This window comes from Onychomys torridus, unplaced genomic scaffold (genome assembly GCF_903995425.1).
Source record: "Onychomys torridus unplaced genomic scaffold, mOncTor1.1, whole genome shotgun sequence".
NCBI lineage: Eukaryota > Metazoa > Chordata > Mammalia > Rodentia > Cricetidae > Onychomys > Onychomys torridus.
Genome location: NW_023412712.1, coordinates 1 through 25,441, shown reverse-complemented (window position 1 = coordinate 25,441; position 25,441 = coordinate 1). Strand labels below are relative to the sequence as shown.

The 25,441-nt window shown below is 58.6% G+C and overlaps 3 protein-coding genes across 3 annotated transcripts; all 3 read left to right on the top strand.

The window, feature by feature from the left end:
• Window positions 1-13,741: 13,741 nt before the first annotated feature.
• LOC118575793 (translation initiation factor IF-2-like) lies at window positions 13,742-15,006 on the top strand. Its single transcript, XM_036176196.1, has 3 exons — window positions 13,742-14,095; window positions 14,131-14,650; window positions 14,912-15,006. Exons 1-3 carry the CDS (start codon window positions 13,757-13,759, stop codon window positions 14,920-14,922), a joined length of 870 nt encoding a protein of 289 aa, XP_036032089.1. The 5' UTR covers window positions 13,742-13,756; the 3' UTR covers window positions 14,923-15,006.
• Window positions 15,007-18,975: 3,969 nt separating this feature from the next.
• Window positions 18,976-20,240, top strand: LOC118575794 (translation initiation factor IF-2-like). The gene is made up of 3 exons (XM_036176197.1): window positions 18,976-19,329; window positions 19,365-19,884; window positions 20,146-20,240. Exons 1-3 carry the CDS (start codon window positions 18,991-18,993, stop codon window positions 20,154-20,156), a joined length of 870 nt encoding a protein of 289 aa, XP_036032090.1. The 5' UTR covers window positions 18,976-18,990; the 3' UTR covers window positions 20,157-20,240.
• Window positions 20,241-24,201: 3,961 nt separating this feature from the next.
• Window positions 24,202-25,437, top strand: LOC118575795 (translation initiation factor IF-2-like). Its single transcript, XM_036176198.1, has 3 exons — window positions 24,202-24,555; window positions 24,591-25,110; window positions 25,372-25,437. The coding sequence occupies exons 1-3, from the start codon at window positions 24,217-24,219 to the stop codon at window positions 25,380-25,382; spliced, it is 870 nt and encodes a 289-aa protein (XP_036032091.1). The 5' UTR covers window positions 24,202-24,216; the 3' UTR covers window positions 25,383-25,437.
• The last annotated feature ends 4 nt before the right edge of the window (window positions 25,438-25,441 follow it).

Genomic DNA, 25,441 nt, shown 5'->3' with positions numbered 1-25,441 from the left:
GTACGTTGGACCGGAAGGGATAGGAAGGGTGGATGGATGGTTGGTTGGACTGAGGATGGAAGGGTGATGAAGGTTGGTTGGATAAATAAATGGAGAGGACAGATTATGTATGTAATGTATGTATGTATGTATGTATGTATGTATATATTGTAATTGGAGAAGTGTGGATGGATGGATGAAACGGGAGGTTTAGATGGATAGGATGGGTTGGTGGAGGTACGGTTGACGGAGGGTTTGGAAAGTGTGGATGGATGTGGTTGGAATGGATGAATAGATAGGGAATGGGTGTTGATGGGTGGATGGATGAGCAAGATGTATTTATGGATCAGTGAGGCAGGATGGAAGGACCAGAAGAGAGGCACACAGCCTCCTCTTTACACTTTACAAATGGAGTCGAGCCTGGGTGACCCCCCTCGCCCCCACTTGCTTCGATGTTGGGCTGGACCACAGCTGACTCTTGAGACTTTTACGTGGAAGGCAGTAACTACTGGCATGGTTCTTAACATAAATTTGTTTTGTCTGGGGTCACACGGTGACCCTGGTGAATGGTCCAATAGACCCCAGACGGGGTGTGGACCCACAGCTTGAGTGCGGCTGCCCTGGCACATGAGCATTGTTTCTCAGCCTAGGAACCCATGTCTTCGGGAGAGGTGCGTGTACTTTGCAAAGAGTTTCGAGTCAACAAGTCTTAAGCTGGCGGTACACGTGGGGCTGTTTTAATTACCTTCTCACCAAGAAGCCAGTTTGCAAATTTGTGGCCGGGCTTCAATCCGCCTAAAGTTCAATTGCCGGGTGGTTCAGAGTCTGGAGTTGGAACCGACACCGACTTTAGTCGTGCCCAAGCCAGATTTCTTTCCTGCCTCAGCCGACGTCCCTCTGGCGCGCCCCTCTGGGGGGGCGGCGAGCCCCCACCCCGCTCCAGTTCTCCTGTCTTCTGAAAGTCCCCGAGTGTAGGTGCGCGCTCCTGGCCCGGACCGGCTGGAGGTCAAGGTGGTTCTGGCGATGGCCCAGCTTCCAGCAGGGGAGGGAAGAAGAGCGAGCTGACGGGGTGTTTTCAGGCATCTTTCTCTGAGCAGGAGCAAAAGAGGAAGAGGCCTGGGCAGCGGGTGGGGTGGGGAAGGGGAGTGGATGGAGGGCGGGTGGGTTGAGAAGGGCAGGAGTCCATCCTCCCTTCTGTGTTCACCTGGCTCTCGTCCCTTTCCTCTGGACTCCTCCTCCTCCAACCTGTGTCCCCCATCTCCGATGTCTAGCCCACAGTCCTGACACATACACACACTACCACACACACACACACACACACACACACACACACACGGCCCCTCCTCTCAAGCCTTTCTTCTGCCCTTTGAGCTTTCTTCACCGGTTCTTAGTTATATATCCTCTGGCCGCTCTCTGGTGGTAAGGTTTGGTTAGGGACTTTAGCCTCCGTACCTACTGCTTTGCCCTCCGATCTTGCGCAACACTGAGACCCAGGCTGCTACAGAATTTTAGTGAATGCTCCTGCCTCTGCCCCCACTGCCCTGCAGGGAGTTACAAGTGGGAGACCCTATTTACCCACTCCCCATGTTTTCTCTTTGGCAAATCACCATCTCTTGGCTGTCGGTCTGTCTGTCTCGTGTCTGTCTCTGTCTCTGCTCTGTCTCTGGTCCTCTTCTCGCTCCCGCAACACACAAACCACACACACACACTGACCTCTCTCAGTCGCCTCGCTGTCTCTCTGTCTGTGTCTCTCCTTTCTTTCTCTTGTATATCCTGCTAGACCTTCCCTTTTTACTTTCTGATTTCTTTCTTGCCGAAAATGGTCATCCCAACTTATCCCTGGTGTCGTCAGTCCAAGTCTGTGGTCGAGAGGCAGTAGAGACAGAGGTGTTCAGCATCCAATGAATATAGAAACGAAAATGGACAATACAAAAGAAGGGCTGGTTTTAGGACGAGTGGGGGTAGAACAAGGTGCCCCGGGTGGGCTTCTCTGAAGACGCCCCTTGGATGGGCGGTGGGTGGGGAGAAGTCCCGTGTTGTGCTTGGGGTCTTTGGGCATGGCCTTGGTGGGGCCAGGAGCCTTCCCCTCCGGTTCCCCCCCAAAACCCTCCTGCTAACCTGGAGATATCTGGCCAGGAGAGGGTCGGTGCGGGTAGGCTGTGCGGAGAGACGAGCCGCCTGTCCTCGCTCCATCGAGTGTGCCGGGTGCTCGCTCGCTCGCCCGCTCGCTCGCCTGGGCCGTCCCTAGCAGGGTGTCCGGGTGCAGGGCCACCCACCCCACGTCGCCCACCCCCGGATAGGTCCTCGCAGCCTGCATCCGTGCATCCCTGCATCCCTGCAGCCACTATGTGTCTGGTGGTGTCCTGAAGGCCCGGGGGGTCCTGGGAAGCGATATTCGGGTCCGGGTGGTGCCGCCGAGCCTCGGGGCTCCCCGGAGAAGGTGTGGAGGACGAAGGTCAGGGTCGGCGGGTGGTGTCGAGGCCCTTGCCGGGCCGAGGGCGGGGGCGAAGAAGGCACGGCGACGGTCCCGAGTGGAGCCTGGGTTTGGCTGTGGCTGAGTCCCCCGGGGAGGAGCGGGCCGTTGTGAGGGGAGCGAAGGGAGGCGAGTGGCGGCGCGTCGGCGGGTGGACGAAACGGACGGACGGCGGTCCCTGTCGGGCGTGGGTGGAGGGAGTGCGGGGCGCTGGCGCGAGTGGTGGGTTCCGGTGCGAGCTGCAGGGTCGCCCTGGCGCCGGCGTCCCGGGCGAGGCAGTGAGCCGAGAGGGGCGCCGGGTGTAGGGCGTCCGTCCGGAGGGTCGGGGAGGTGGTGTGGGTGCGTGGCGTGTGTGTTTGCGTTTTGTGTTGTGTTGCGTGCAAGGGTGGAGCGAGCGGTGTTTGTGGTGAGAGGAGTGTTAGGAGGGATTGTTTGGGCGTGTGTGTGATAGCCGCCTGTGAGGTCCCGGGTGTGAGCAGCAGCTGGGGAGCGGTGTGTTGTGGGTAAGGGGCGTGTGTTGTGGGATTGCCGTCATCGTACGGACGGTTCGAGTAGGATCTGAATCGCGGCGGCTTCGCCGGTTGTGGTGGCGCACGCCGTTAGGATTGCTGAAGGAGGCGGAGGCAGGAGGATCACGAGTTCAGGCCAGCCTGGCTACACAGTTTTTGTCTCCTCCAACGCCGCCCGCTTCCTTTGCCACAATCTCAACGGCCTCTGCCCATCGCCGCACTCCCGCACGCAAGCCCGGCCTCTCTCTTCTTCTCACGCCCAGCACCCTCCTGCACACTCCCCCGTCACCCTCACCCACCAACGCACCGCCACCCTCACCGACAAAGCCGCTCAACGGACACGCACGCGGGACCAACAGCCTCCTCCGCCCTCCCCTGCCCCCCACGCTCGTAACAACACCTGCCCCGCCCCCGGACACCCCGCCCTCACCTCACGCCTCTCTCCGCCCAGCCTTCTTCCGACCCGGGACAGCCCGGGACACCCAGACTACCACAGAACCACAGAAACACCCCCGGACACCCCAGACACCCAGGACACCCCGGACACCCCAGGCCCCCCAGGCCACCCCTGGAACATTCCCAAGGCTCCCAGGCCACCACTTGAATCCGGACACCTCCGGGAAACACCCCGGGACTCCCCAGACACCCCCGGACACCCCGGGACGCTCCAGACACCCCGGGACACCCCAGGCAACCCCGGACAACCCTGACATCCCAGACAATCCCAGGAGACGCCCGGACTCCCCAGGACATCCCAGGACTCCCCAGGACCCACCGGCGAGCCTCGTCCTCCTTCCCGCCACCACCTCTTAACGATCCGACGGAGGGACGCACGCCGGCCCACGCCTTCTCCCCGCACGCCCCATGGCCACCCGCCTTCTTGGCCAAAACTGCAGCTCCTGGCTCCAAACTTTGTGCAAGGCCGGCTGGGGTGGGGGGCGGTTGAAAGGGTGCGGTGGCGCGGAGGTGCGGAGTCCCGAACAGTTGGGGGCAGCGATTTCGGGACCTACCCGACGCCGCCCATTGTTCTCCAAGGCCCAGTCCGTCGCCAACTTGGCTACAAACCCCCTCCCATGGCCTCGGCCTTGGCTTCTTCGGGGGCCCGTTTTAACACACATGCCGCCTCCAACTTTTAATTAAACCGCACCCTCGCCCTTAGGGTTTTCCTTACTCCTTCTTGCTTTTCTTTAAACAATGACTAATAATAAAAAGCACCACCACCAACCAGCACCACCACAGCACCCAGCACCACCAGCACACCTCACTATCTTCAGGCTTAGTGAGTACCAGCGCAGGTACTTGGACCTCACTTGGACATGATTGTCACACCCACCAACAGCAAATTGTAGGAGAGCACGGTGAGCAAAGGGGAGCCTGAGTCCACCTGAAGGAACAGGGATGGAAGCTGGCTTGCAAACACCTGTAAAGTTTGGCAACCTTTGAATACAAAGCTCAGCTCTCGTGGGGTTTTCTGTCTGGGTTCGGTGTTTTGTTTGTTGCTTGTTCTGTGTCTAACGTGGCCCAGGGTCTCTGCCAGTGTTGACACCGTGGCCGACCGGGTGGGTGGCAGAAGCCCGTTTCTTTGTCCACGGCACCGCCCTGGCCTTGTGCAGCTCATTGATGCCTCCATGGGCTTGGTCGTGCCTGCCAGCCGTGGTCGGGGGTGTGCGCCAAGTGAGAGGCCCGGGTTGTGGGCGGTGGCGTGGGCATTTATCCGCAGGCCAAAGACCCCAAGCAATTGCCCCAGCCCCTTTCACCCTGCTCTATCCTTGCAGGATTGGCTCCAGGAGTGCTGTCCACCTGTTCCAGCATGTATTTCATGGAGTGGGACGGCTGTTTTGACATTTCTGCGCTGAAGGCGATTTCTCAGGTGCGACTTGGAGGATACCTGCTTCTCGAATGATGCTGCAGCGTGAGGGGTGAGACCTCGGTGGATGAGGGCAGAGGGAGATGTTGGAATAAGAGACGGATGTTCATGATGGGGATGTTGATGGGTGGTACGTTGGATGCGGATAAGGTGTGGAAGGTTGGTTGATAAAGAGAGACAAGTGATATGATTGTGATTGAGGTGATGATGTGGATGCGGGGTGTGGATGTGGTTTGACGTGGACGTGAGGGATGGATGTTGTGGTGGATGGGATAGGGGATGGACCAAGTGAGTTGGTTGGGAATATGGAGACGTGCGGTTGGACATGATAATGTGAAGACTGTATTTATGTTGTAGTATGGAAGTATGTAAGTATGAAGTTATGGATGGATGGGATGGGTTGTGGAGTACGGTTGGACGAGGGATGAAAGGGTGGATGGGAAGGTTGGTTGGATAAATAAAGGAGAGGGACAATTATGTTGTATGTATGTATGAATGTTATGTATATGTATGTATGTTGTTATGTATGGATGGTGATGATGGATGATGAACGGGAGGTTTAGATGGTGATTGGTTGTTGACTTACCCGTGGAGTGTGGATGTGTTTGGTGGAATTAAGGTGACGTTTGGGAGCAAGAGCGACGGATGTTGTATGATAGGAGTATGAATGGATGGATTGGTTGTGGAAGTACGTGACGAGGATGAAGGGTGGAGAAGGTTGGTTGGATAAATAAATGGAGATGGGGACAGATGTATGTATTGTATGTATGTATTATGTATAGTATGGTATGTTATGTAATTGTGGAAGTGTGGATGATGGTATGAAACGGGAGTTAGATGATGGATTGGGTTTGTGGAGGTAACGGTTGGACGGAGGGTTGGAAGGGTGGATGGATGGTTTTGTTGGATGGATGAATAGATATGGTGTGGATGGGTGATGGATGACAGATGTATTTATGGATCAGTGAGGGCAGGGATGGAAGGACAGAAGAGAGCACAGCCCTCCTCTTACAGGCGTTTACATAATGGAGTCCGAGCTGGGTGACCCCCCTCGCCCCCCACTTGCTCGATGTTGGGCGGACCACAGCTGACTCTTGAGACTTTTACGTGGAAGGCAGTAACTACTGCATGGTTCTTACACATAAGATTTGTTGGCTGAGCGGTTCAACAGGTGACCTGGGAATAGGGTCCATAGAGCCCCAGACGGGGGTGTCGGACCCACAGCTTGAAGTGCGGCTGCCCTGGCACATGAGCATTGTTTCTCACCTAGGGAACCCATGTCTTCGGGAAGAGTGTGCTGTGTACTTTGCAATAGATTTCGAACGTCAACAAGTCTTAAGCTTTGCGGTACACCGTGAGGGCTGTTTTTAAATTACCTCTCAACCAAGAGCCAGTTTGCAATTTGTGCCGGGCCTTCAAACCCGCCCTAAGTCAATTTGCCGGGTGGTCAGAGTCTGGAAGTTGGAAGCCGACACCGACCTTGTGAGTCGTGCCAGCAGAATTTCTTTCCTGCCTCAAGCCTGGACCGCCCTCTGGCGGCCTCTGGGGGGGCGGCGAGCCCCCACCCCGCTCAAGTTCTCCTGTCTTCTGAAAGTTCCCCGAGTAGTAAGGTGCCCGGCCTCCTGGCCCTGGACGCTGCTGAGGTCAAGGTGGGTCCGGCGATGGCCCCAGGCTTCCAGCAGGGGAGGGAGGAAGATCGGCGGAGCTTGACGGTGTTTTCAGAGCCATCTTTCTCTGAGCAGGAGCAAAAGAGGGAAGAGGCCTGGGCAAGCGGGTGGGGTTGGGGAAGGGAGTGGATGGAAGTGGGCGGGTGGGTTTGAAGAAGGGCAGGAAGTCCATCCTCCCTCCTGTGTTCACCTGCTCTCTCCTTTTCCTCTGGACTCACTCCTCCTCCAAACTCTGTGTCCCCCATCTCCTGATCTAAGCCACCGTCCTGACACAAAATCACACACACAACACACACACACACACACACAGCGGCCCCTCCCTCTCAAGCTTCTTCTGCCCTTTGAGCTTTCTTCACCGTTCTTAGTTAAATATCCTCTTGCCCGCTTTCTCTTTGGTTTGTAGGTTTGGTTAGGACTTAAGGCCTCAGTACCTACTTGCTTTTGCCTCGCTGGATCTTGCTGCACACTGTTTTAGACCCAGCTGCTACAAATTTTAGTTGATGCTCCTGCCTCTGCCCCCACTGCCTGCAGGGATTACAAGTGGGAACCCATATTTTACCACTCCCCATTTTTTCTCTTTGGCAATCACCATTCCTTGCTGTCCTCTGTCTGCTCTGTCTGTTCTGTCTTTGTCTCGTCTCTGTTCTTCTCTCTCTCGCACACACAAACACACACACCACACACTGACTCCTCCAGTCTGCCTCGCTGCTCTCTCTGTCTGTGTCCCTCCCCTCCTTTTCTTCTTTCTGTTCCTGACTTCCCTTTTACTTCTGATTTCATTTCTTGCCGAAATGGTCATATCCCACTCTTCCATGGTGTGGTCAAGTCCAAGCCTGTGGTCGAGAGCAGTTTGAGATAGAGGTGTTCAGCATCCAATGAATTATAGAAACTAGAAAAATGAACAATACAAAAGAAGGCGCTGTTTAGAGAGAGTGGGGTAGAAACAAGGTGCCCGGTGGGCTTCTACTGAAGAACGCCCTTGGATGGCGTGGGTGGGAGGAAGTCCCCGTGTTGTGCTTGGGTTCTTGGGCATGGGCCTTGTGGGGCCGGAGCCTTTCCCCGCTTCCGGCCCCCCCAAACCTCCTGCCTAACCTGGAGATATTGGAGGAAGAGGGTCGTGCGGGTAGGCGTGCGGGAGGAGCGAAGCCCCTGTCCTCGCTCCATAATCAGTGGTCACGGGGTGCTCGCCCGCTCGCCCGCTCGCGTCGCCTGGCGCTCCCTAGCAGGGTGTCCGGTGCAGGGCCACCCACCCACTCGCCCACCCGGATAGGTCCTCGCAGCCCTGCCATCCGGCATCCCTGCATCCCTTGGCAGCACTATGTGCCTGGTGGTAGTCCTTGCAGGCCGGGGGGTCCTGGGAAGCGATAGTTTCGGTGGTCCGGGGGTGTTCGCGCCGAGACTTGCGTGTCCCCGGAAGAAGGTGTGAGGGCTTTAAGGTAGGGGTCCGGGGCGGGTGGGTGTCGAGGCCTTGCGCGGGCCGAGGGCGTGGCCGAAGAAAAGGCCGTGCGACGGTTTCCCGACGGTGGAGGCCTGGGTTTGCTGGTGGCCTTGAGTCCCCCGGGGAGGAGCGGGGCGTTGGGAGGGGACGAAGGGAGGCGAGTGCGGCGCGTCGGCGGGACGGAGAGGCTCCGGCGTGGACGGGGACGTGCGGGGCGCTGTTGGGCGGCGAGGTGGGTTCCCGGCTTGCGAGCCGCAGGGTCGCCCCTGGCGCCGGCGTCCCGGGCGAGGCAGTGAGCGAGAGGGGCGCCGGGTGTAGGGCGTCCCGTCCGGAGGGTCGGGGAGGTGTGTGGGTGCGTGCGTGTGGTGTTTTGCGTTTGGTGTGTTGCGTGCAAGAAGGCTGAGCGAGTGGTGTTTGTTTGTGAGAGGAGTGTACGGAGGGTGTTTGGGTGTGTGTGATGAGCGCGCCTGTGAGTGTCCCGGTGTGGAGAGCAGGCTGGGGCGGTGTGTTGTGGTAGGGGGCGTGTGTTGTGGATTGCGTCATCGTAACGGACGGTTCGAGTTAGGTCTGAATCGGGGGCGGGCTTCTCGCCGTGTGGTGGCGCACGCCGGTAGGATTTGCTGAAGGAGGCGGAGGCAGGAGGATCAGAGTTCGAGGCCAGCCTGGGCTACACAGTTTTTTGCCCTCCACCCGCCCGCTTCTTGCCCACAACTCTCCGGCCTCTGCCCATCGCCGCACTCCGCACGCAGCCGCGACCTTCTTTCTTCTCACGCCCGCACCCTCTGCCACACTCCCGTCACCCTCAACCCAACAAGCACCGCACCTCACCGACAAAGCCGCTCCGGACACGCCGCAGCGACCACACGAGGCCTCCTCCGCCTCCCTGCCTCCCCACGTCTACACACCTGCCCGCCCCGGGACACCCCGCCCTCACCTGCACGCCTCTGCTCCGCCCAGCCATGCAGGGCTGCGAGGACCTATCCGGGGGTGGCGAGTGGGTGGGTGCCCCTGCACCGGACACCCTGCTAGGGACGGCCAGGCGAGCGAGCGGGCGAGCGAGCGAGCACCCCGTGACACTCGATTGGAGCGAGGACAGGGGCTCGCTCTCTCCCGCACGCCTACCCGCACGACCCTCTCCTGCCAGAATATCTCCAGGTTAGCAGGAGGTTTTGGGGGGGAACCGAGCGGGGAAGGCCTCCTGGCCCCACAAGGCCCAGGCCCGAGCCCCCAAGCACGACAAGGGACTGCCTCCTCCCACCGGGATCCAAGGGGCGTCTTCAGAGAAGCCCACCCGGGCCACCTTGTTCTACCCCCACGCGTCTCTAACACTAGCCCTTCTTTTGTATTGTCATTTTCGTTTCTATATTCATTGGATGCTGAACACCTCTATCTCAACTGCCTCTCGACCCACAGGCTTGGACTGACCACACATGGAAGAGTTGGGATGACCATTTCGGCAAGAAAAGAAATCAGAAGTAAAAGGGAAGTCAGGAAACAAGAGAAAGAAAAGGAGGAGACACAGACAGAGAGACAGCGAGGCAGACTGAGAGAGTCAGTGTGTGTGTGTGTGTTTGTGTGTGCGAGAGAGAGAGAGAGACAGAGACAGAGACAGAGACAGAGACAGACAGAGACAGACAGAGACAGCCAAGGAGATGGTGATTTGCAAAGAGAAAAATGGGGAGTGGGTAAAATAGGGTCTCCCACTTGTAATCCCTGCAGGCAGTGGGGGCAGAGGCAGGAGCATCAACTAAAATTCTGTAGCAGCTGGGTCTAAAACAGTGTTGGCAGCAAGATCCAGGAGGGCAAAAGCAGTAGGTACTGAGGCCTTAAGTCCTAACCAAACCTTACCAAACCAAAGAGAAAGCGGCCAGAGGATATATACTAAGAACGGTGAAGAAAGCTCAAAGGGCAGAAGAAGGCTTGAGAGGAGGGGCCGTGTGTGTGTGTGTGTGTGTGTGTGTGTGTGTGTGTGAGTGTGTGTATGTGTCAGGACTGGTGGCTAGACATCAGGAGATGGGGGACACAGAGTTGGAGGAGGAGGAGTCCAGAGGAAAGGGAGAGAGCCAGGTGAACACAGGAAGGGAGGATGGACTCCTGCCCCTTCTCAAACCCACCCGCCCACTCCATCCACTCCCCTTCCCCACCCCACCCGCTGCCCAGGCCTCTTCCCTCTTTTGCTCCTGCTCAGAGAAAGATGGCCTGAAAACACCCGTCAGCTCCGCTCTTCTTCCCTCCCCTGCTGGAAGCCTGGGGCCCATCGCCAGACCACCTTGACCTCAGCCAGCGTCCAGGGCCAGGAGCCGGCACCTACACTCGGGGACTTTCAGAAGACAGAGACTGGAGCGGGGTGGGGGCTCGCCGCCCCCCCAGGGGCCGCCAGAGGGACGGTCAGGCTGAGGCAGGAAAGAAATCTGGCTGGGCACGACTCACAAGTCGGTGTCGGTTCCAACTTCCAGACTCTGAACCCACCCGGCAATTGACTTTAGGCGGATTGAAGCCCGGCACAAATTTGCAAACTGGCTTCTTGGTGAGAGGTAATTAAAACAGCCCCACGTGTACCGCAAAGCTTAAGACTTGTTGACGTCGAAACTCTTTGCAAAGTACACAGCACCTCTCCCGAAGACATGGGTTCCCTAGGCTGAGAAACAATGCTCATGTGCCAGGGCAGCCGCACTCAAGCTGTGGGTCCACACCCCGTCTGGGGCTCTATGGACCCATTCACCAGGGTCACCTGTGACCCTCAGACAACAAATTTATGTTAAGAACCATGCCAGTAGTTACTGCCTTCCACGTAAAAGTCTCAAGAGTCAGCTGTGGTCCAGCCCAACATCGAGCAAGTGGGGGGCGAGGGGGGTCACCCAGGCTCGACTCCATTTGTAAAGTGTAAAGAGGAGGCTGTGCCTCCTCTTCTGGTCCTTCCATCCTGCCCTCACTGATCCATAAATACATCTGCTCATCCATCCACCCATCCACCCATCCATCTATTCATCCATCCAACCAACCATCCATCCACCCTTCCAACCCTCCGTCCAACCGTACCTCCACCAACCCATCCATCCATCTAACCTCCCGTTCATCCATCCATCCACACTTCCACAATTACATACATACATACATACATACATACATCTGTCCATCTCCATTTATTCATCCAACCAAACTTCCATCCACCCTTCCATCCCTCAGTCCAACCAACCATCCATCCACCCTTCCATCCCTCGGTCCAAACGTACATCCAACAACCCATCCATCCATCTAACCTCCCGTTCATCCTCCATCCATCCATCCATACATACATACATACATACATACATATACATACATTCATACATACATCTGTCCCTCTCCATTTATTTATCCAACCAACCTTCCATCCACCCTTCCATCCCTCAGTCCAACCGTACCTCCACCAACCCATCCATCCATCCATACTTCCATACTTCCATACATACATACATACATACATACATACATACATACATACATTCATCCGTCCGTCTCCATTTATTCATCCAACCAAACTTCCATCCACCTATCAACCCATCCATCCAACCAACCATCCATCCACCCTTCCATCCCTCGGTCCAAACGTACATCCAACAACCCATCCATCCATCTAACCTCCCGTTCATCCATCCATCCATCCATCCATACATACATACATACATACATATACATACATTCATACATACATACATACATATGTCCCTCTCCATTTATTTATCCAACCAACCTTCCATCCACCCTTCCATCCCTCAGTCCAACCGTACCTCCACCAACCCATCCATCCATCCATACTTCCATACTTCCATACATACATACATACATACATCTGTCCGTCTCCATTTATTCATCCAACCAACCTTCCATCCACCCTTCCACCCCTTGGTCCATCCATCCATCCACCCACCTATCCGTAAGTCCGTCCATCCATCCATCCATCCATGCATGCATGCATGCATCCATCCCCAGCAGAAGCAGTATCCCTCCAAGTCGCCTGAGAAATTGCCTTCAGCGCAAGAAATGTCAAAACAGCCGTCCCCACTCCATGAAATACATCTGGAACAGGTGGACAGACTCCTGGAGCCAATGCCTGCAAGGAAGGAGCAGGGTGAAAGGGGCTGTGGGACATTGCTGGGGTCTTGGCTGGGTAATGCCCACCGCCACCGCCCACACCCGGGCCTCTCACTTGGCGCCACCCTCCAGACCACGGCTGGCAGGCACGACCAGCCATGGAGGCAGTCAATGAGCTGCACAAGGCCAGTGCGGTGCCGTGGACAAAGAACGGGCTTCTGCCACCCACCGGTCGGCACGTGTCAACACTGGCAGAGACCCTTGGCCACGTTAGACACAGAACCAAGCAACAAACAAAACACAACCCAGACAGAAAACCCACAGAGCTGAGCTTTGTATTCAAAGGTTGCCAAACTTTACAGGTTTGCAAGCCAGCTCCATCCCTGTTCCTTCAGGTGGACTCAGGCTCCCCTTTGCTCACCGTGCTTCCCTCCTACCAATTTGCTGTGGTGGGTGTGACAATCATGTCAAGTGAGGTCCAAGTACCTGCCTGGTACTCACTAAGCCTGAAGATAGAGGTGGTGCTGGTGGTGCTGGTGCTGGTGGTGGTGCTGGTGGTGGTGGTGCTTTTTATTATTATCATTGTTTAAAGAAAAGCAAGAAGGAGTAAGGAAACCCTAAGGCGAGGGTGCGGTGTTTAATAAAAGTTGGAGGCGGCATGTGTGTAAAACGGGCCCCCCAAAGAAGCCAAGGCCGAGGCCATGGGAGGGGGTTGTAGCCAAGTTGGCGACGGACTGGGCCTTGGAGAACATGGGCGGCGTCGGGTAGGTCCCGAAATCGCTGCCCCCTAACTGTCGACTCCTGCACCTCCGCGCCACCGCACCCTTCACACGCCCACCCCACCCCAGCCGGCCCTTTGCACAAAGTTGGAGCCAGGGAGCTGCAGTTTGGCCAAGAAGGCCGGGTGAGCCACGGGGCGTGCGGGGAGAAGGCGTGGGCCGGCGTGCGTCCCTCCGTCGGGATCGCTTAGAGGTGGTGCGGGGAAGGAGGACGAGGCTCGCCGGTGGTGTCCTGGGGAGTCCTGGGATGTCCTGGGGAGTCCTGGGGTCTCCTGGGATGTCCTGGGATGTCCAGGGGTGTCCGGGGTTGGCCTGGGGTGTCCGGGGGTGTCTGGGGCGTCCCGGGGTGTCCGGGGGTGTCTGGGGAGTCCCGGGGTGTCCCGGGGTGTCCCGGGATGTCCAGTGGTGGCCTGGGATGTCCTGGGATGTCCAGGGGTGGCCTGGGGTGGCCTGGGGTGTCCGGGGGTGTCCTGGGGTGTCTGGGGTGTCCGGGGGTGTTCTGTGGTGTCTGTGGTATCTGGGGTGTCCCGGGGTGTCCCGGGGTCGGAAGAGGCTGGGCGGAGAGAGGCGTGCAGGTGAGGGCGGGGTGTCCCGGGGGCGGGCAGGTGTGTAGAGCGTGGGGAGGCAGGGAGGGCGGAGGAGGCTGTGGTCCGCGTGCGTGTCCGGAGCGGCTTTGTCGGTGAGGGTGCGGTGCGTTGTTGGGTGAGGGTGACGGGAGTGTGCAGGAGGGTGCGGGCGTGAGAAGAAAGAGAGAGGCCGCGGCTGCGTGCGGGAGTGCGGCGATGGGCAGAGGCCGGAGAGTTGTGGCAAAGAAGCGGGGCGGCGTGGAGGAGCAAAAACTGTGTAGCCCAGGCTGGCCTCGAACTCGTGATCCTCCTGCCTCCGCCTCCTTCAGCAAATCCTACCGGCGTGCGCCACCACAACCGGCGAGAGCCCGCCGCGATTCAGACCTACTCGAACCGTCCGTACGATGACGCAATCCCACAACACACGCCCCCTACCCACAACACACCGCCCCCAGCCCTGCTCTCACACCCGGGACACTCACAGCGCGCTCATCACACACACCCCAAACAACCCTCCTACACTCCTCTCACAACAAACACCACTCGCTCCAGCCTTGCACGCAACACACCAAACGCAAACACACACGCACGCACCCACACCACCTCCCCGACCCTCCGGACGGACGCCCTACACCCGGCGCCCCCTCTCGGCTCACTGCCTCGCCCGGGACGCCGGCGCCAGGGCGACCCCTGCCGCTCGCACCGGGAACCCACACTCGCCGCCCAACAGCGCCCCGCACTCCCCGTCCACCCACTGCCCGACCAGGGAGCCGTCCGTCCGTCCACCCACTGCCCGACGCGCCGCCACTCGCCTCCCTTCGCTCCCCTCCCAACGCCCGCTCCTCCCCGGGGACTCAGCCACAGCCAAACCCAGGCCTCCACCTCGGGACCGTCGCCGGCCTTCTTCGCCACCGGCCCTCGGCCCGGCAAGGCCTCGACACCCACCCGCCCCGGACCCCTGACCTTAGCCCTCCACACCTTCTCCGGGGAGCACGGAGGCTCGGCGGCAACACCCCGGACCCCGAACTATCGCTTCCCAGGACCCCCGGGCCTTCAGGACTACCACCAGACACATAGTGGCTGCAGGGATGCAGGGATGCACGGATGCAGGGCTGCGAGGACCTATCCGGGGGTGGGCGAGTGGGTGGGTGCCCTGCACCCGGACACCCTGCTAGGGACGGCCAGGCGAGCGAGCGGGCGAGCGAGCGAGCACCCCGTGACACTCGATGGAGCGAGGACAGGGCTCGCTCTCTCCCGCACGCCTACCCGCACGACCCTCTCCTGCCAGATATCTCCAGGTTAGCAGGAGGTTTTGGGGGGGAACCGGAGCGGGGAAGGCCTCCTGGCCCCACAAGGCCCATGCCCAAGACCCCAAGCACAACACGGGGACTTCCTCCCCACCCACCGCCATCCAAGGGGCGTCTTCAGAGAAGCCCACCCGGGGCACCTTGTTCTACCCCCACTCGTCTCTAAAACCAGCCCTTCTTTTGTATTGTCATTTTCGTTTCTATATTCATTGGATGCTGAACACCTCTATCTCAACTGCCTCTCGACCACAGGCTTGGACTGACCACACCATGGAAGAGTTGGGATGACCATTTCGGCAAGAAAAGAAATCAGAAGTAAAAGGGAAGTCAGGAAACAAGAGAAAGAAAAGGAGGAGACACAGACAGAGAGACAGCGAGGCAGACTGAGAGAGTCAGTGTGTGTGTGTGTGTGTTTGTGTGTGCGAGAGAGAGAGAGACAGAGACAGAGACAAAGACAGAGACAGACAGAGACAGACAGAGACAGCCAAGGAGATGGTGATTTGCCAAAGAGAAAAATGGGGAGTGGGTAAAATAGGGTCTCCCACTTGTAATCCCTGCAGGCAGTGGGGGCAGAGGCAGGAGCATCAACTAAAATTCTGTAGCAGCTGGGTCTAAACAGTGTTGCAGCAAGATCCAGGAGGGCAAAAGCAGTAGGTACTGAGGCCTTAAGTCCTAACCAAACCTTACCAAACCAAAGAGAAAGCGGCCAGAGGATATATAACTAAGAACGGTGAAGAAAGCTCAAAGGGCAGAAGAAAGGCTTGAGAGGAGGGGGCGTGTGTGTGTGTGTGTGTGTGTGTGTGTGTGTGTGTGAGTGTGTGTATGTGTCAGGACCGGTGGCTAGACATCAGGAGATGGGGGACACAGAGTTGGAGGAGGAGGAGTCCAGAGGAAAGGGAGAGAGCCAGGTGAACACAGGAAGGGAGGATGGACTCCTGCCCCTTCTCAAACCCACCCGCCCACTCCATCCACTCCCCTTCCCCACCCCACCCGCTGCCCAGGCCTCTTCCCTCTTTTGCTCCTGCTCAGAGAAAGATGGCCTGAAAACACCCGTCAGCTCCGCTCTTCTTCCCTCCCCTGCTGGAAGCCTGGGGCCCATCGCCAGACCACCTTGACCTCAGCCAGCGTCCAGGGCCAGGAGCCGGCACCTACACTCGGGGACTTTCAGAAGACAGAGACTGGAGCGGGGTGGGGGCTCGCCGCCCCCCCAGGGGCCGCCAGAGGGACGGTCAGGCTGAGGCAGGAAAGAAATCTGGCTGGGCACGACTCACAAGTCGGTGTCGGTTCCAACTTCCAGACTCTGAACCCACCCGGCAATTGACTTTAGGCGGATTGAAGCCCGGCACAAATTTGCAAACTGGCTTCTTGGTGAGAGGTAATTAAAACAGCCCCACGTGTACCGCAAAGCTTAAGACTTGTTGACGTCGAAACTCTTTGCAAAGTACACAGCACCTCTCCCGAAGACATGGGTTCCCTAGGCTGAGAAACAATGCTCATGTGCCAGGGCAGCCGCACTCAAGCTGTGGGTCCACACCCCGTCTGGGGCTCTATGGACCCATTCACCAGGGTCACCTGTGACCCTCAGACAACAAATTTATGTTAAGAACCATGCCAGTAGTTACTGCCTTCCACGTAAAAGTCTCAAGAGTCAGCTGTGGTCCAGCCCAACATCGAGCAAGTGGGGGGCGAGGGGGGTCACCCAGGCTCGACTCCATTTGTAAAGTGTAAAGAGGAGGCTGTGCCTCCTCTTCTGGTCCTTCCATCCTGCCCTCACTGATCCATAAATACATCTGCTCATCCATCCACCCATCCACCCATCCATCTATTCATCCATCCAACCAACCATCCATCCACCCTTCCAACCCTCCGTCCAACCGTACCTCCACCAACCCATCCATCCATCTAACCTCCCGTTCATCCATCCATCCACACTTCCACAATTACATACATACATACATACATACATACATACATACATACATACATACATCTGTCCCTCTCCATTTATTTATCCAACCAACCTTCCATCCACCCTTCCATCCCTCAGTCCAACCAACCATCCATCCACCCTTCCATCCCTCGGTCCAAACGTACATCCAACAACCCATCCATCCATCTAACCTCCCGTTCATCCATCCATCCATCCATCCATCCATCCATACATACATACATATACATACATTCATACATACATACATACATACATATGTCCCTCTCCATTTATTTATCCAACCAACCTTCCATCCACCCTTCCATCCCTCAGTCCAACCGTACCTCCACCAACCCATCCATCCATCCATACTTCCATACTTCCATACATACATACATACATACATACATCTGTCCGTCTCCATTTATTCATCCAACCAACCTTCCATCCACCCTTCCACCCCTTGGTCCATCCATCCATCCACCCACCTATCCGTAAGTCCGTCCATCCATCCATCCATCCATGCATGCATGCATGCATCCATCCCCAGCAGAAGCAGTATCCCTCCAAGTCGCCTGAGAAATCGCCTTCAGCGCAAGAAATGTCAAAACAGCCGTCCCCACTCCATGAAATACATCTGGAACAGGTGGACAGACTCCTGGAGCCAATGCCTGCAAGGAAGGAGCAGGGTGAAAGGGGCTGTGGGACATTGCTGGGGTCTTGGCTGGGTAATGCCCACCGCCACCGCCCACACCCGGGCCTCTCACTTGGCGCCACCCTCCAGACCACGGCTGGCAGGCACGACCAGCCATGGAGGCAGTCAATGAGCTGCACAAGGCCAGTGCGGTGCCGTGGACAAAGAACGGGCTTCTGCCACCCACCGGTCGGCACGTGTCAACACTGGCAGAGACCCTTGGCCACGTTAGACACAGAACCAAGCAACAAACAAAACACAACCCAGACAGAAAACCCACAGAGCTGAGCTTTGTATTCAAAGGTTGCCAAACTTTACAGGTTTGCAAGCCAGCTCCATCCCTGTTCCTTCAGGTGGACTCAGGCTCCCCTTTGCTCACCGTGCTTCCCTCCTACCAATTTGCTGTGGTGGGTGTGACAATCATGTCAAGTGAGGTCCAAGTACCTGCCTGGTACTCACTAAGCCTGAAGAATGAGGTGGTGCTGGTGGTGCTGGTGCTGGTGGTGGTGCTGGTGGTGGTGGTGCTTTTTATTATTATCATTGTTTAAAGAAAAGCAAGAAGGAGTAAGGAAACCCTAAGGCGAGGGTGCGGTGTTTAATAAAAGTTGGAGGCGGCATGTGTGTAAAACGGGCCCCCCAAAGAAGCCAAGGCCGAGGCCATGGGAGGGGGTTGTAGCCAAGTTGGCGACGGACTGGGCCTTGGAGAACATGGGCGGCGTCGGGTAGGTCCCGAAATCGCTGCCCCCTAACTGTCGACTCCTGCACCTCCGCGCCACCGCACCCTTCACACGCCCACCCCACCCCAGCCGGCCCTTTGCACAAAGTTGGAGCCAGGGAGCTGCAGTTTGGCCAAGAAGGCCGGGTGAGCCACGGGGCGTGCGGGGAGAAGGCGTGGGCCGGCGTGCGTCCCTCCGTCGGGATCGCTTAGAGGTGGTGCGGGGAAGGAGGACGAGGCTCGCCGGTGGTGTCCTGGGGAGTCCTGGGATGTCCTGGGGAGTCCTGGGGTCTCCTGGGATGTCCTGGGATGTCCAGGGGTGTCCGGGGTTGGCCTGGGGTGTCCGGGGGTGTCTGGGGCGTCCCGGGGTGTCCGGGGGTGTCTGGGGAGTCCCGGGGTGTCCCGGGGTGTCCCGGGATGTCCAGTGGTGGCCTGGGATGTCCTGGGATGTCCAGGGGTGGCCTGGGGTGGCCTGGGGTGTCCGGGGGTGTCCTGGGGTGTCTGGGGTGTCCGGGGGTGTTCTGTGGTGTCTGTGGTATCTGGGGTGTCCCGGGGTGTCCCGGGGTCGGAAGAGGCTGGGCGGAGAGAGGCGTGCAGGTGAGGGCGGGGTGTCCCGGGGGCGGGCAGGTGTGTAGAGCGTGGGGAGGCAGGGAGGGCGGAGGAGGCTGTGGTCCGCGTGCGTGTCCGGAGCGGCTTTGTCGGTGAGGGTGCGGTGCGTTGTTGGGTGAGGGTGACGGGAGTGTGCAGGAGGGTGCGGGCGTGAGAAGAAAGAGAGAGGCCGCGGCTGCGTGCGGGAGTGCGGCGATGGGCAGAGGCCGGAGAGTTGTGGCAAAGAAGCGGGGCGGCGTGGAGGAGCAAAAACTGTGTAGCCCAGGCTGGCCTCGAACTCGTGATCCTCCTGCCTCCGCCTCCTTCAGCAAATCCTACCGGCGTGCGCCACCACAACCGGCGAGAGCCCGCCGCGATTCAGACCTACTCGAACCGTCCGTACGATGACGCAATCCCACAACACACGCCCCCTACCCACAACACACCGCCCCCAGCCCTGCTCTCACACCCGGGACACTCACAGCGCGCTCATCACACACACCCCAAACAACCCTCCTACACTCCTCTCACAACAAACACCACTCGCTCCAGCCTTGCACGCAACACACCAAACGCAAACACACACGCACGCACCCACACCACCTCCCCGACCCTCCGGACGGACGCCCTACACCCGGCGCCCCCTCTCGGCTCACTGCCTCGCCCGGGACGCCGGCGCCAGGGCGACCCCTGCCGCTCGCACCGGGAACCCACACTCGCCGCCCAACAGCGCCCCGCACTCCCCGTCCACCCACTGCCCGACCAGGGAGCCGTCCGTCCGTCCACCCACTGCCCGACGCGCCGCCACTCGCCTCCCTTCGCTCCCCTCCCAACGCCCGCTCCTCCCCGGGGACTCAGCCACAGCCAAACCCAGGCCTCCACCTCGGGACCGTCGCCGGCCTTCTTCGCCACCGGCCCTCGGCCCGGCAAGGCCTCGACACCCACCCGCCCCGGACCCCTGACCTTAGCCCTCCACACCTTCTCCGGGGAGCACGGAGGCTCGGCGGCAACACCCCGGACCCCGAACTATCGCTTCCCAGGACCCCCGGGCCTTCAGGACTACCACCAGACACATAGTGGCTGCAGGGATGCAGGGATGCACGGATGCAGGGCTGCGAGGACCTATCCGGGGGTGGGCGAGTGGGTGGGTGCCCTGCACCCGGACACCCTGCTAGGGACGGCCAGGCGAGCGAGCGGGCGAGCGAGCGAGCACCCCGTGACACTCGATGGAGCGAGGACAGGGCTCGCTCTCTCCCGCACGCCTACCCGCACGACCCTCTCCTGCCAGATATCTCCAGGTTAGCAGGAGGTTTTGGGGGGGAACCGGAGCGGGGAAGGCCTCCTGGCCCCACAAGGCCCATGCCCAAGACCCCAAGCACAACACGGGGACTTCCTCCCCACCCACCGCCATCCAAGGGGCGTCTTCAGAGAAGCCCACCCGGGGCACCTTGTTCTACCCCCACTCGTCTCTAAAACCAGCCCTTCTTTTGTATTGTCATTTTCGTTTCTATATTCATTGGATGCTGAACACCTCTATCTCAACTGCCTCTCGACCACAGGCTTGGACTGACCACACCATGGAAGAGTTGGGATGACCATTTCGGCAAGAAAAGAAATCAGAAGTAAAAGGGAAGTCAGGAAACAAGAGAAAGAAAAGGAGGAGACACAGACAGAGAGACAGCGAGGCAGACTGAGAGAGTCAGTGTGTGTGTGTGTGTGTTTGTGTGTGTGTGAGAGAGAGAGACAGAGACAGAGACAGAGACAGAGACAGACAGAGACAGACAGAGACAGCCAAGGAGATGGTGATTTGCCAAAGAGAAAAATGGGGAGTGGGTAAAATAGGGTCTCCCACTTGTAATCCCTGCAGGCAGTGGGGGCAGAGGCAGGAGCATCAACTAAAATTCTGTAGCAGCTGGGTCTAAACAGTGTTGCAGCAAGATCCAGGAGGGCAAAAGCAGTAGGTACTGAGGCCTTAAGTCCTAACCAAACCTTACCAAACCAAAGAGAAAGCGGCCAGAGGATATATAACTAAGAACGGTGAAGAAAGCTCAAAGGGCAGAAGAAAGGCTTGAGAGGAGGGGCCGTGTGTGTGTGTGTGTGTGTGTGTGTGTGTGTGTGTGAGTGTGTGTATGTGTCAGGACTGGTGGCTAGACATCAGGAGATGGGGGACACAGAGTTGGAGGAGGAGGAGTCCAGAGGAAAGGGAGAGAGCCAGGTGAACACAGGAAGGGAGGATGGACTCCTGCCCCTTCTCAAACCCACCCGCCCACTCCATCCACTCCCCTTCCCCACCCCACCCGCTGCCCAGGCCTCTTCCCTCTTTTGCTCCTGCTCAGAGAAAGATGGCCTGAAAACACCCGTCAGCTCCGCTCTTCTTCCCTCCCCTGCTGGAAGCCTGGGGCCCATCGCCAGACCACCTTGACCTCAGCCAGCGTCCAGGGCCAGGAGCCGGCACCTACACTCGGGGACTTTCAGAAGACAGAGACTGGAGCGGGGTGGGGGCTCGCCGCCCCCCCAGGGGCCGCCAGAGGGACGGTCAGGCTGAGGCAGGAAAGAAATCTGGCTGGGCACGACTCACAAGTCGGTGTCGGTTCCAACTTCCAGACTCTGAACCCACCCGGCAATTGACTTTAGGCGGATTGAAGCCCGGCACAAATTTGCAAACTGGCTTCTTGGTGAGAGGTAATTAAAACAGCCCCACGTGTACCGCAAAGCTTAAGACTTGTTGACGTCGAAACTCTTTGCAAAGTACACAGCACCTCTCCCGAAGACATGGGTTCCCTAGGCTGAGAAACAATGCTCATGTGCCAGGGCAGCCGCACTCAAGCTGTGGGTCCACACCCCGTCTGGGGCTCTATGGACCCATTCACCAGGGTCACCTGTGACCCTCAGACAACAAATTTATGTTAAGAACCATGCCAGTAGTTACTGCCTTCCACGTAAAAGTCTCAAGAGTCAGCTGTGGTCCAGCCCAACATCGAGCAAGTGGGGGGCGAGGGGGGTCACCCAGGCTCGACTCCATTTGTAAAGTGTAAAGAGGAGGCTGTGCCTCCTCTTCTGGTCCTTCCATCCTGCCCTCACTGATCCATAAATACATCTGCTCATCCATCCACCCATCCACCCATCCATCTATTCATCCATCCAACCAACCATCCATCCACCCTTCCAACCCTCCGTCCAACCGTACCTCCACCAACCCATCCATCCATCTAACCTCCCGTTCATCCATCCATCCACACTTCCACAATTACATACATACATACATACATACATACATACATACATACATACATCTGTCCCTCTCCATTTATTTATCCAACCAACCTTCCATCCACCCTTCCATCCCTCAGTCCAACCAACCATCCATCCACCCTTCCATCCCTCGGTCCAAACGTACATCCAACAACCCATCCATCCATCTAACCTCCCGTTCATCCATCCATCCATCCATCCATCCATACATACATACATATACATACATTCATGCATACATACATACATACATATGTCCCTCTCCATTTATTTATCCAACCAACCTTCCATCCACCCTTCCATCCCTCAGTCCAACCGTACCTCCACCAACCCATCCATCCATCCATACTTCCATACTTCCATACATACATACATACATACATCTGTCCGTCTCCATTTATTCATCCAACCAACCTTCCATCCACCCTTCCACCCCTTGGTCCATCCATCCATCCACCCACCTATCCGTAAGTCCGTCCATCCATCCATCCATCCATCCATGCATGCATGCATGCATCCATCCCCAGCAGAAGCAGTATCCCTCCAAGTCGCCTGAGAAATCGCCTTCAGCGCAAGAAATGTCAAAACAGCCGTCCCCACTCCATGAAATACATCTGGAACAGGTGGACAGACTCCTGGAGCCAATGCCTGCAAGGAAGGAGCAGGGTGAAAGGGGCTGTGGGACATTGCTGGGGTCTTGGCTGGGTAATGCCCACCGCCACCGCCCACACCCGGGCCTCTCACTTGGCGCCACCCTCCAGACCACGGCTGGCAGGCACGACCAGCCATGGAGGCAGTCAATGAGCTGCACAAGGCCAGTGCGGTGCCGTGGACAAAGAACGGGCTTCTGCCACCCACCGGTCGGCACGTGTCAACACTGGCAGAGACCCTTGGCCACGTTAGACACAGAACCAAGCAACAAACAAAACACAACCCAGACAGAAAACCCACAGAGCTGAGCTTTGTATTCAAAGGTTGCCAAACTTTACAGGTTTGCAAGCCAGCTCCATCCCTGTTCCTTCAGGTGGACTCAGGCTCCCCTTTGCTCACCGTGCTTCCCTCCTACCAATTTGCTGTGGTGGGTGTGACAATCATGTCAAGTGAGGTCCAAGTACCTGCCTGGTACTCACTAAGCCTGAAGAATGAGGTGGTGCTGGTGGTGCTGGTGCTGGTGGTGGTGCTGGTGGTGGTGGTGCTTTTTATTATTATCATTGTTTAAAGAAAAGCAAGAAGGAGTAAGGAAACCCTAAGGCGAGGGTGCGGTGTTTAATAAAAGTTGGAGGCGGCATGTGTGTAAAACGGGCCCCCCAAAGAAGCCAAGGCCGAGGCCATGGGAGGGGGTTGTAGCCAAGTTGGCGACGGACTGGGCCTTGGAGAACATGGGCGGCGTCGGGTAGGTCCCGAAATCGCTGCCCCCTAACTGTCGACTCCTGCACCTCCGCGCCACCGCACCCTTCACACGCCCACCCCACCCCAGCCGGCCCTTTGCACAAAGTTGGAGCCAGGGAGCTGCAGTTTGGCCAAGAAGGCCGGGTGAGCCACGGGGCGTGCGGGGAGAAGGCGTGGGCCGGCGTGCGTCCCTCCGTCGGGATCGCTTAGAGGTGGTGCGGGGAAGGAGGACGAGGCTCGCAGGTGGTGTCCTGGGGAGTCCTGGGATGTCCTGGGGAGTCCTGGGGTCTCCTGGGATGTCCTGGGATGTCCAGGGGTGTCCGGGGTTGGCCTGGGGTGTCCGGGGGTGTCTGGGGCGTCCCGGGGTGTCCGGGGGTGTCTGGGGAGTCCCGGGGTGTCCCGGGGTGTCCCGGGATGTCCAGTGGTGGCCTGGGATGTCCTGGGATGTCCAGGGGTGGCCTGGGGTGGCCTGGGGTGTCCGGGGGTGTCCTGGGGTGTCTGGGGTGTCCGGGGGTGTTCTGTGGTGTCTGTGGTATCTGGGGTGTCCCGGGGTGTCCCGGGGTCGGAAGAGGCTGGGCGGAGAGAGGCGTGCAGGTGAGGGCGGGGTGTCCCGGGGGCGGGCAGGTGTGTAGAGCGTGGGGAGGCAGGGAGGGCGGAGGAGGCTGTGGTCCGCGTGCGTGTCCGGAGCGGCTTTGTCGGTGAGGGTGCGGTGCGTTGTTGGGTGAGGGTGACGGGAGTGTGCAGGAGGGTGCGGGCGTGAGAAGAAAGAGAGAGGCCGCGGCTGCGTGCGGGAGTGCGGCGATGGGCAGAGGCCGGAGAGTTGTGGCAAAGAAGCGGGGCGGCGTGGAGGAGCAAAAACTGTGTAGCCCAGGCTGGCCTCGAACTCGTGATCCTCCTGCCTCCGCCTCCTTCAGCAAATCCTACCGGCGTGCGCCACCACAACCGGCGAGAGCCCGCCGCGATTCAGACCTACTCGAACCGTCCGTACGATGACGCAATCCCACAACACACGCCCCCTACCCACAACACACCGCCCCCAGCCCTGCTCTCACACCCGGGACACTCACAGCGCGCTCATCACACACACCCCAAACAACCCTCCTACACTCCTCTCACAACAAACACCACTCGCTCCAGCCTTGCACGCAACACACCAAACGCAAACACACACGCACGCACCCACACCACCTCCCCGACCCTCCGGACGGACGCCCTACACCCGGCGCCCCCTCTCGGCTCACTGCCTCGCCCGGGACGCCGGCGCCAGGGCGACCCCTGCCGCTCGCACCGGGAACCCACACTCGCCGCCCAACAGCGCCCCGCACTCCCCGTCCACCCACTGCCCGACCAGGGAGCCGTCCGTCCGTCCACCCACTGCCCGACGCGCCGCCACTCGCCTCCCTTCGCTCCCCTCCCAACGCCCGCTCCTCCCCGGGGACTCAGCCACAGCCAAACCCAGGCCTCCACCTCGGGACCGTCGCCGGCCTTCTTCGCCACCGGCCCTCGGCCCGGCAAGGCCTCGACACCCACCCGCCCCGGACCCCTGACCTTAGCCCTCCACACCTTCTCCGGGGAGCACGGAGGCTCGGCGGCACCACCCGGGACCCCAATCTATCGCTTCCCGGGACCCCCGTGCCCTCAGGACTACCACCAGACACATAGTGGCTGCAGGGATGCAGGGATGCACGGATGCAGGGCTGCGAGGACCTATCCGGGGGTGGGCGAGTGGGTGGGTGCCCTGCACCCGGACACCCTGCTAGGGACGGCCAGGCGAGCGAGCGGGCGAGCGAGCGAGCACCCCGTGACACTCGATGGAGCGAGGACAGGGCTCGCTCTCTCCCGCACGCCTACCCGCACGACCCTCTCCTGCCAGATATCTCCAGGTTAGCAGGAGGTTTTGGGGGGGAACCGGAGCGGGGAAGGCCTCCTGCCCCACAAGGCCCATGCCCAAGACCCCAAGCACAACACGGGGACTTCCTCCCCACCCACCGCCATCCAAGGGGGCGTCTTCAGAGAAGCCCACCCGGGCCACCTTGTTCTACCCCCACGCGTCTCTAAAACCAGCCCTTCTTTTGTATTGTCATTTTCGTTTCTATATTCATTGGATGCTGAACACCTCTATCTCAACTGCCTCTCGACCACAGGCTTGGACTGACCACACCATGGAAGAGTTGGGATGACCATTTCGGCAAGAAAAGAAATCAGAAGTAAAAG

Coding starts and splice junctions, on each gene's coding strand:
- LOC118575795 (XM_036176198.1), top strand. CDS start 24,217: ATGACGCAATCCCACAACACACGCCCCCTACCCACAACACACCGCCCC. Junction 24,556..24,590: donor CCAACAGCGCCCCGCACTCC/CCGTCCACCCAC, acceptor GGAGCCGTCCGT/CCGTCCACCCACTGCCCGAC.
- LOC118575793 (XM_036176196.1), top strand. CDS start 13,757: ATGACGCAATCCCACAACACACGCCCCCTACCCACAACACACCGCCCC. Junction 14,096..14,130: donor CCAACAGCGCCCCGCACTCC/CCGTCCACCCAC, acceptor GGAGCCGTCCGT/CCGTCCACCCACTGCCCGAC.
- LOC118575794 (XM_036176197.1), top strand. CDS start 18,991: ATGACGCAATCCCACAACACACGCCCCCTACCCACAACACACCGCCCC. Junction 19,330..19,364: donor CCAACAGCGCCCCGCACTCC/CCGTCCACCCAC, acceptor GGAGCCGTCCGT/CCGTCCACCCACTGCCCGAC.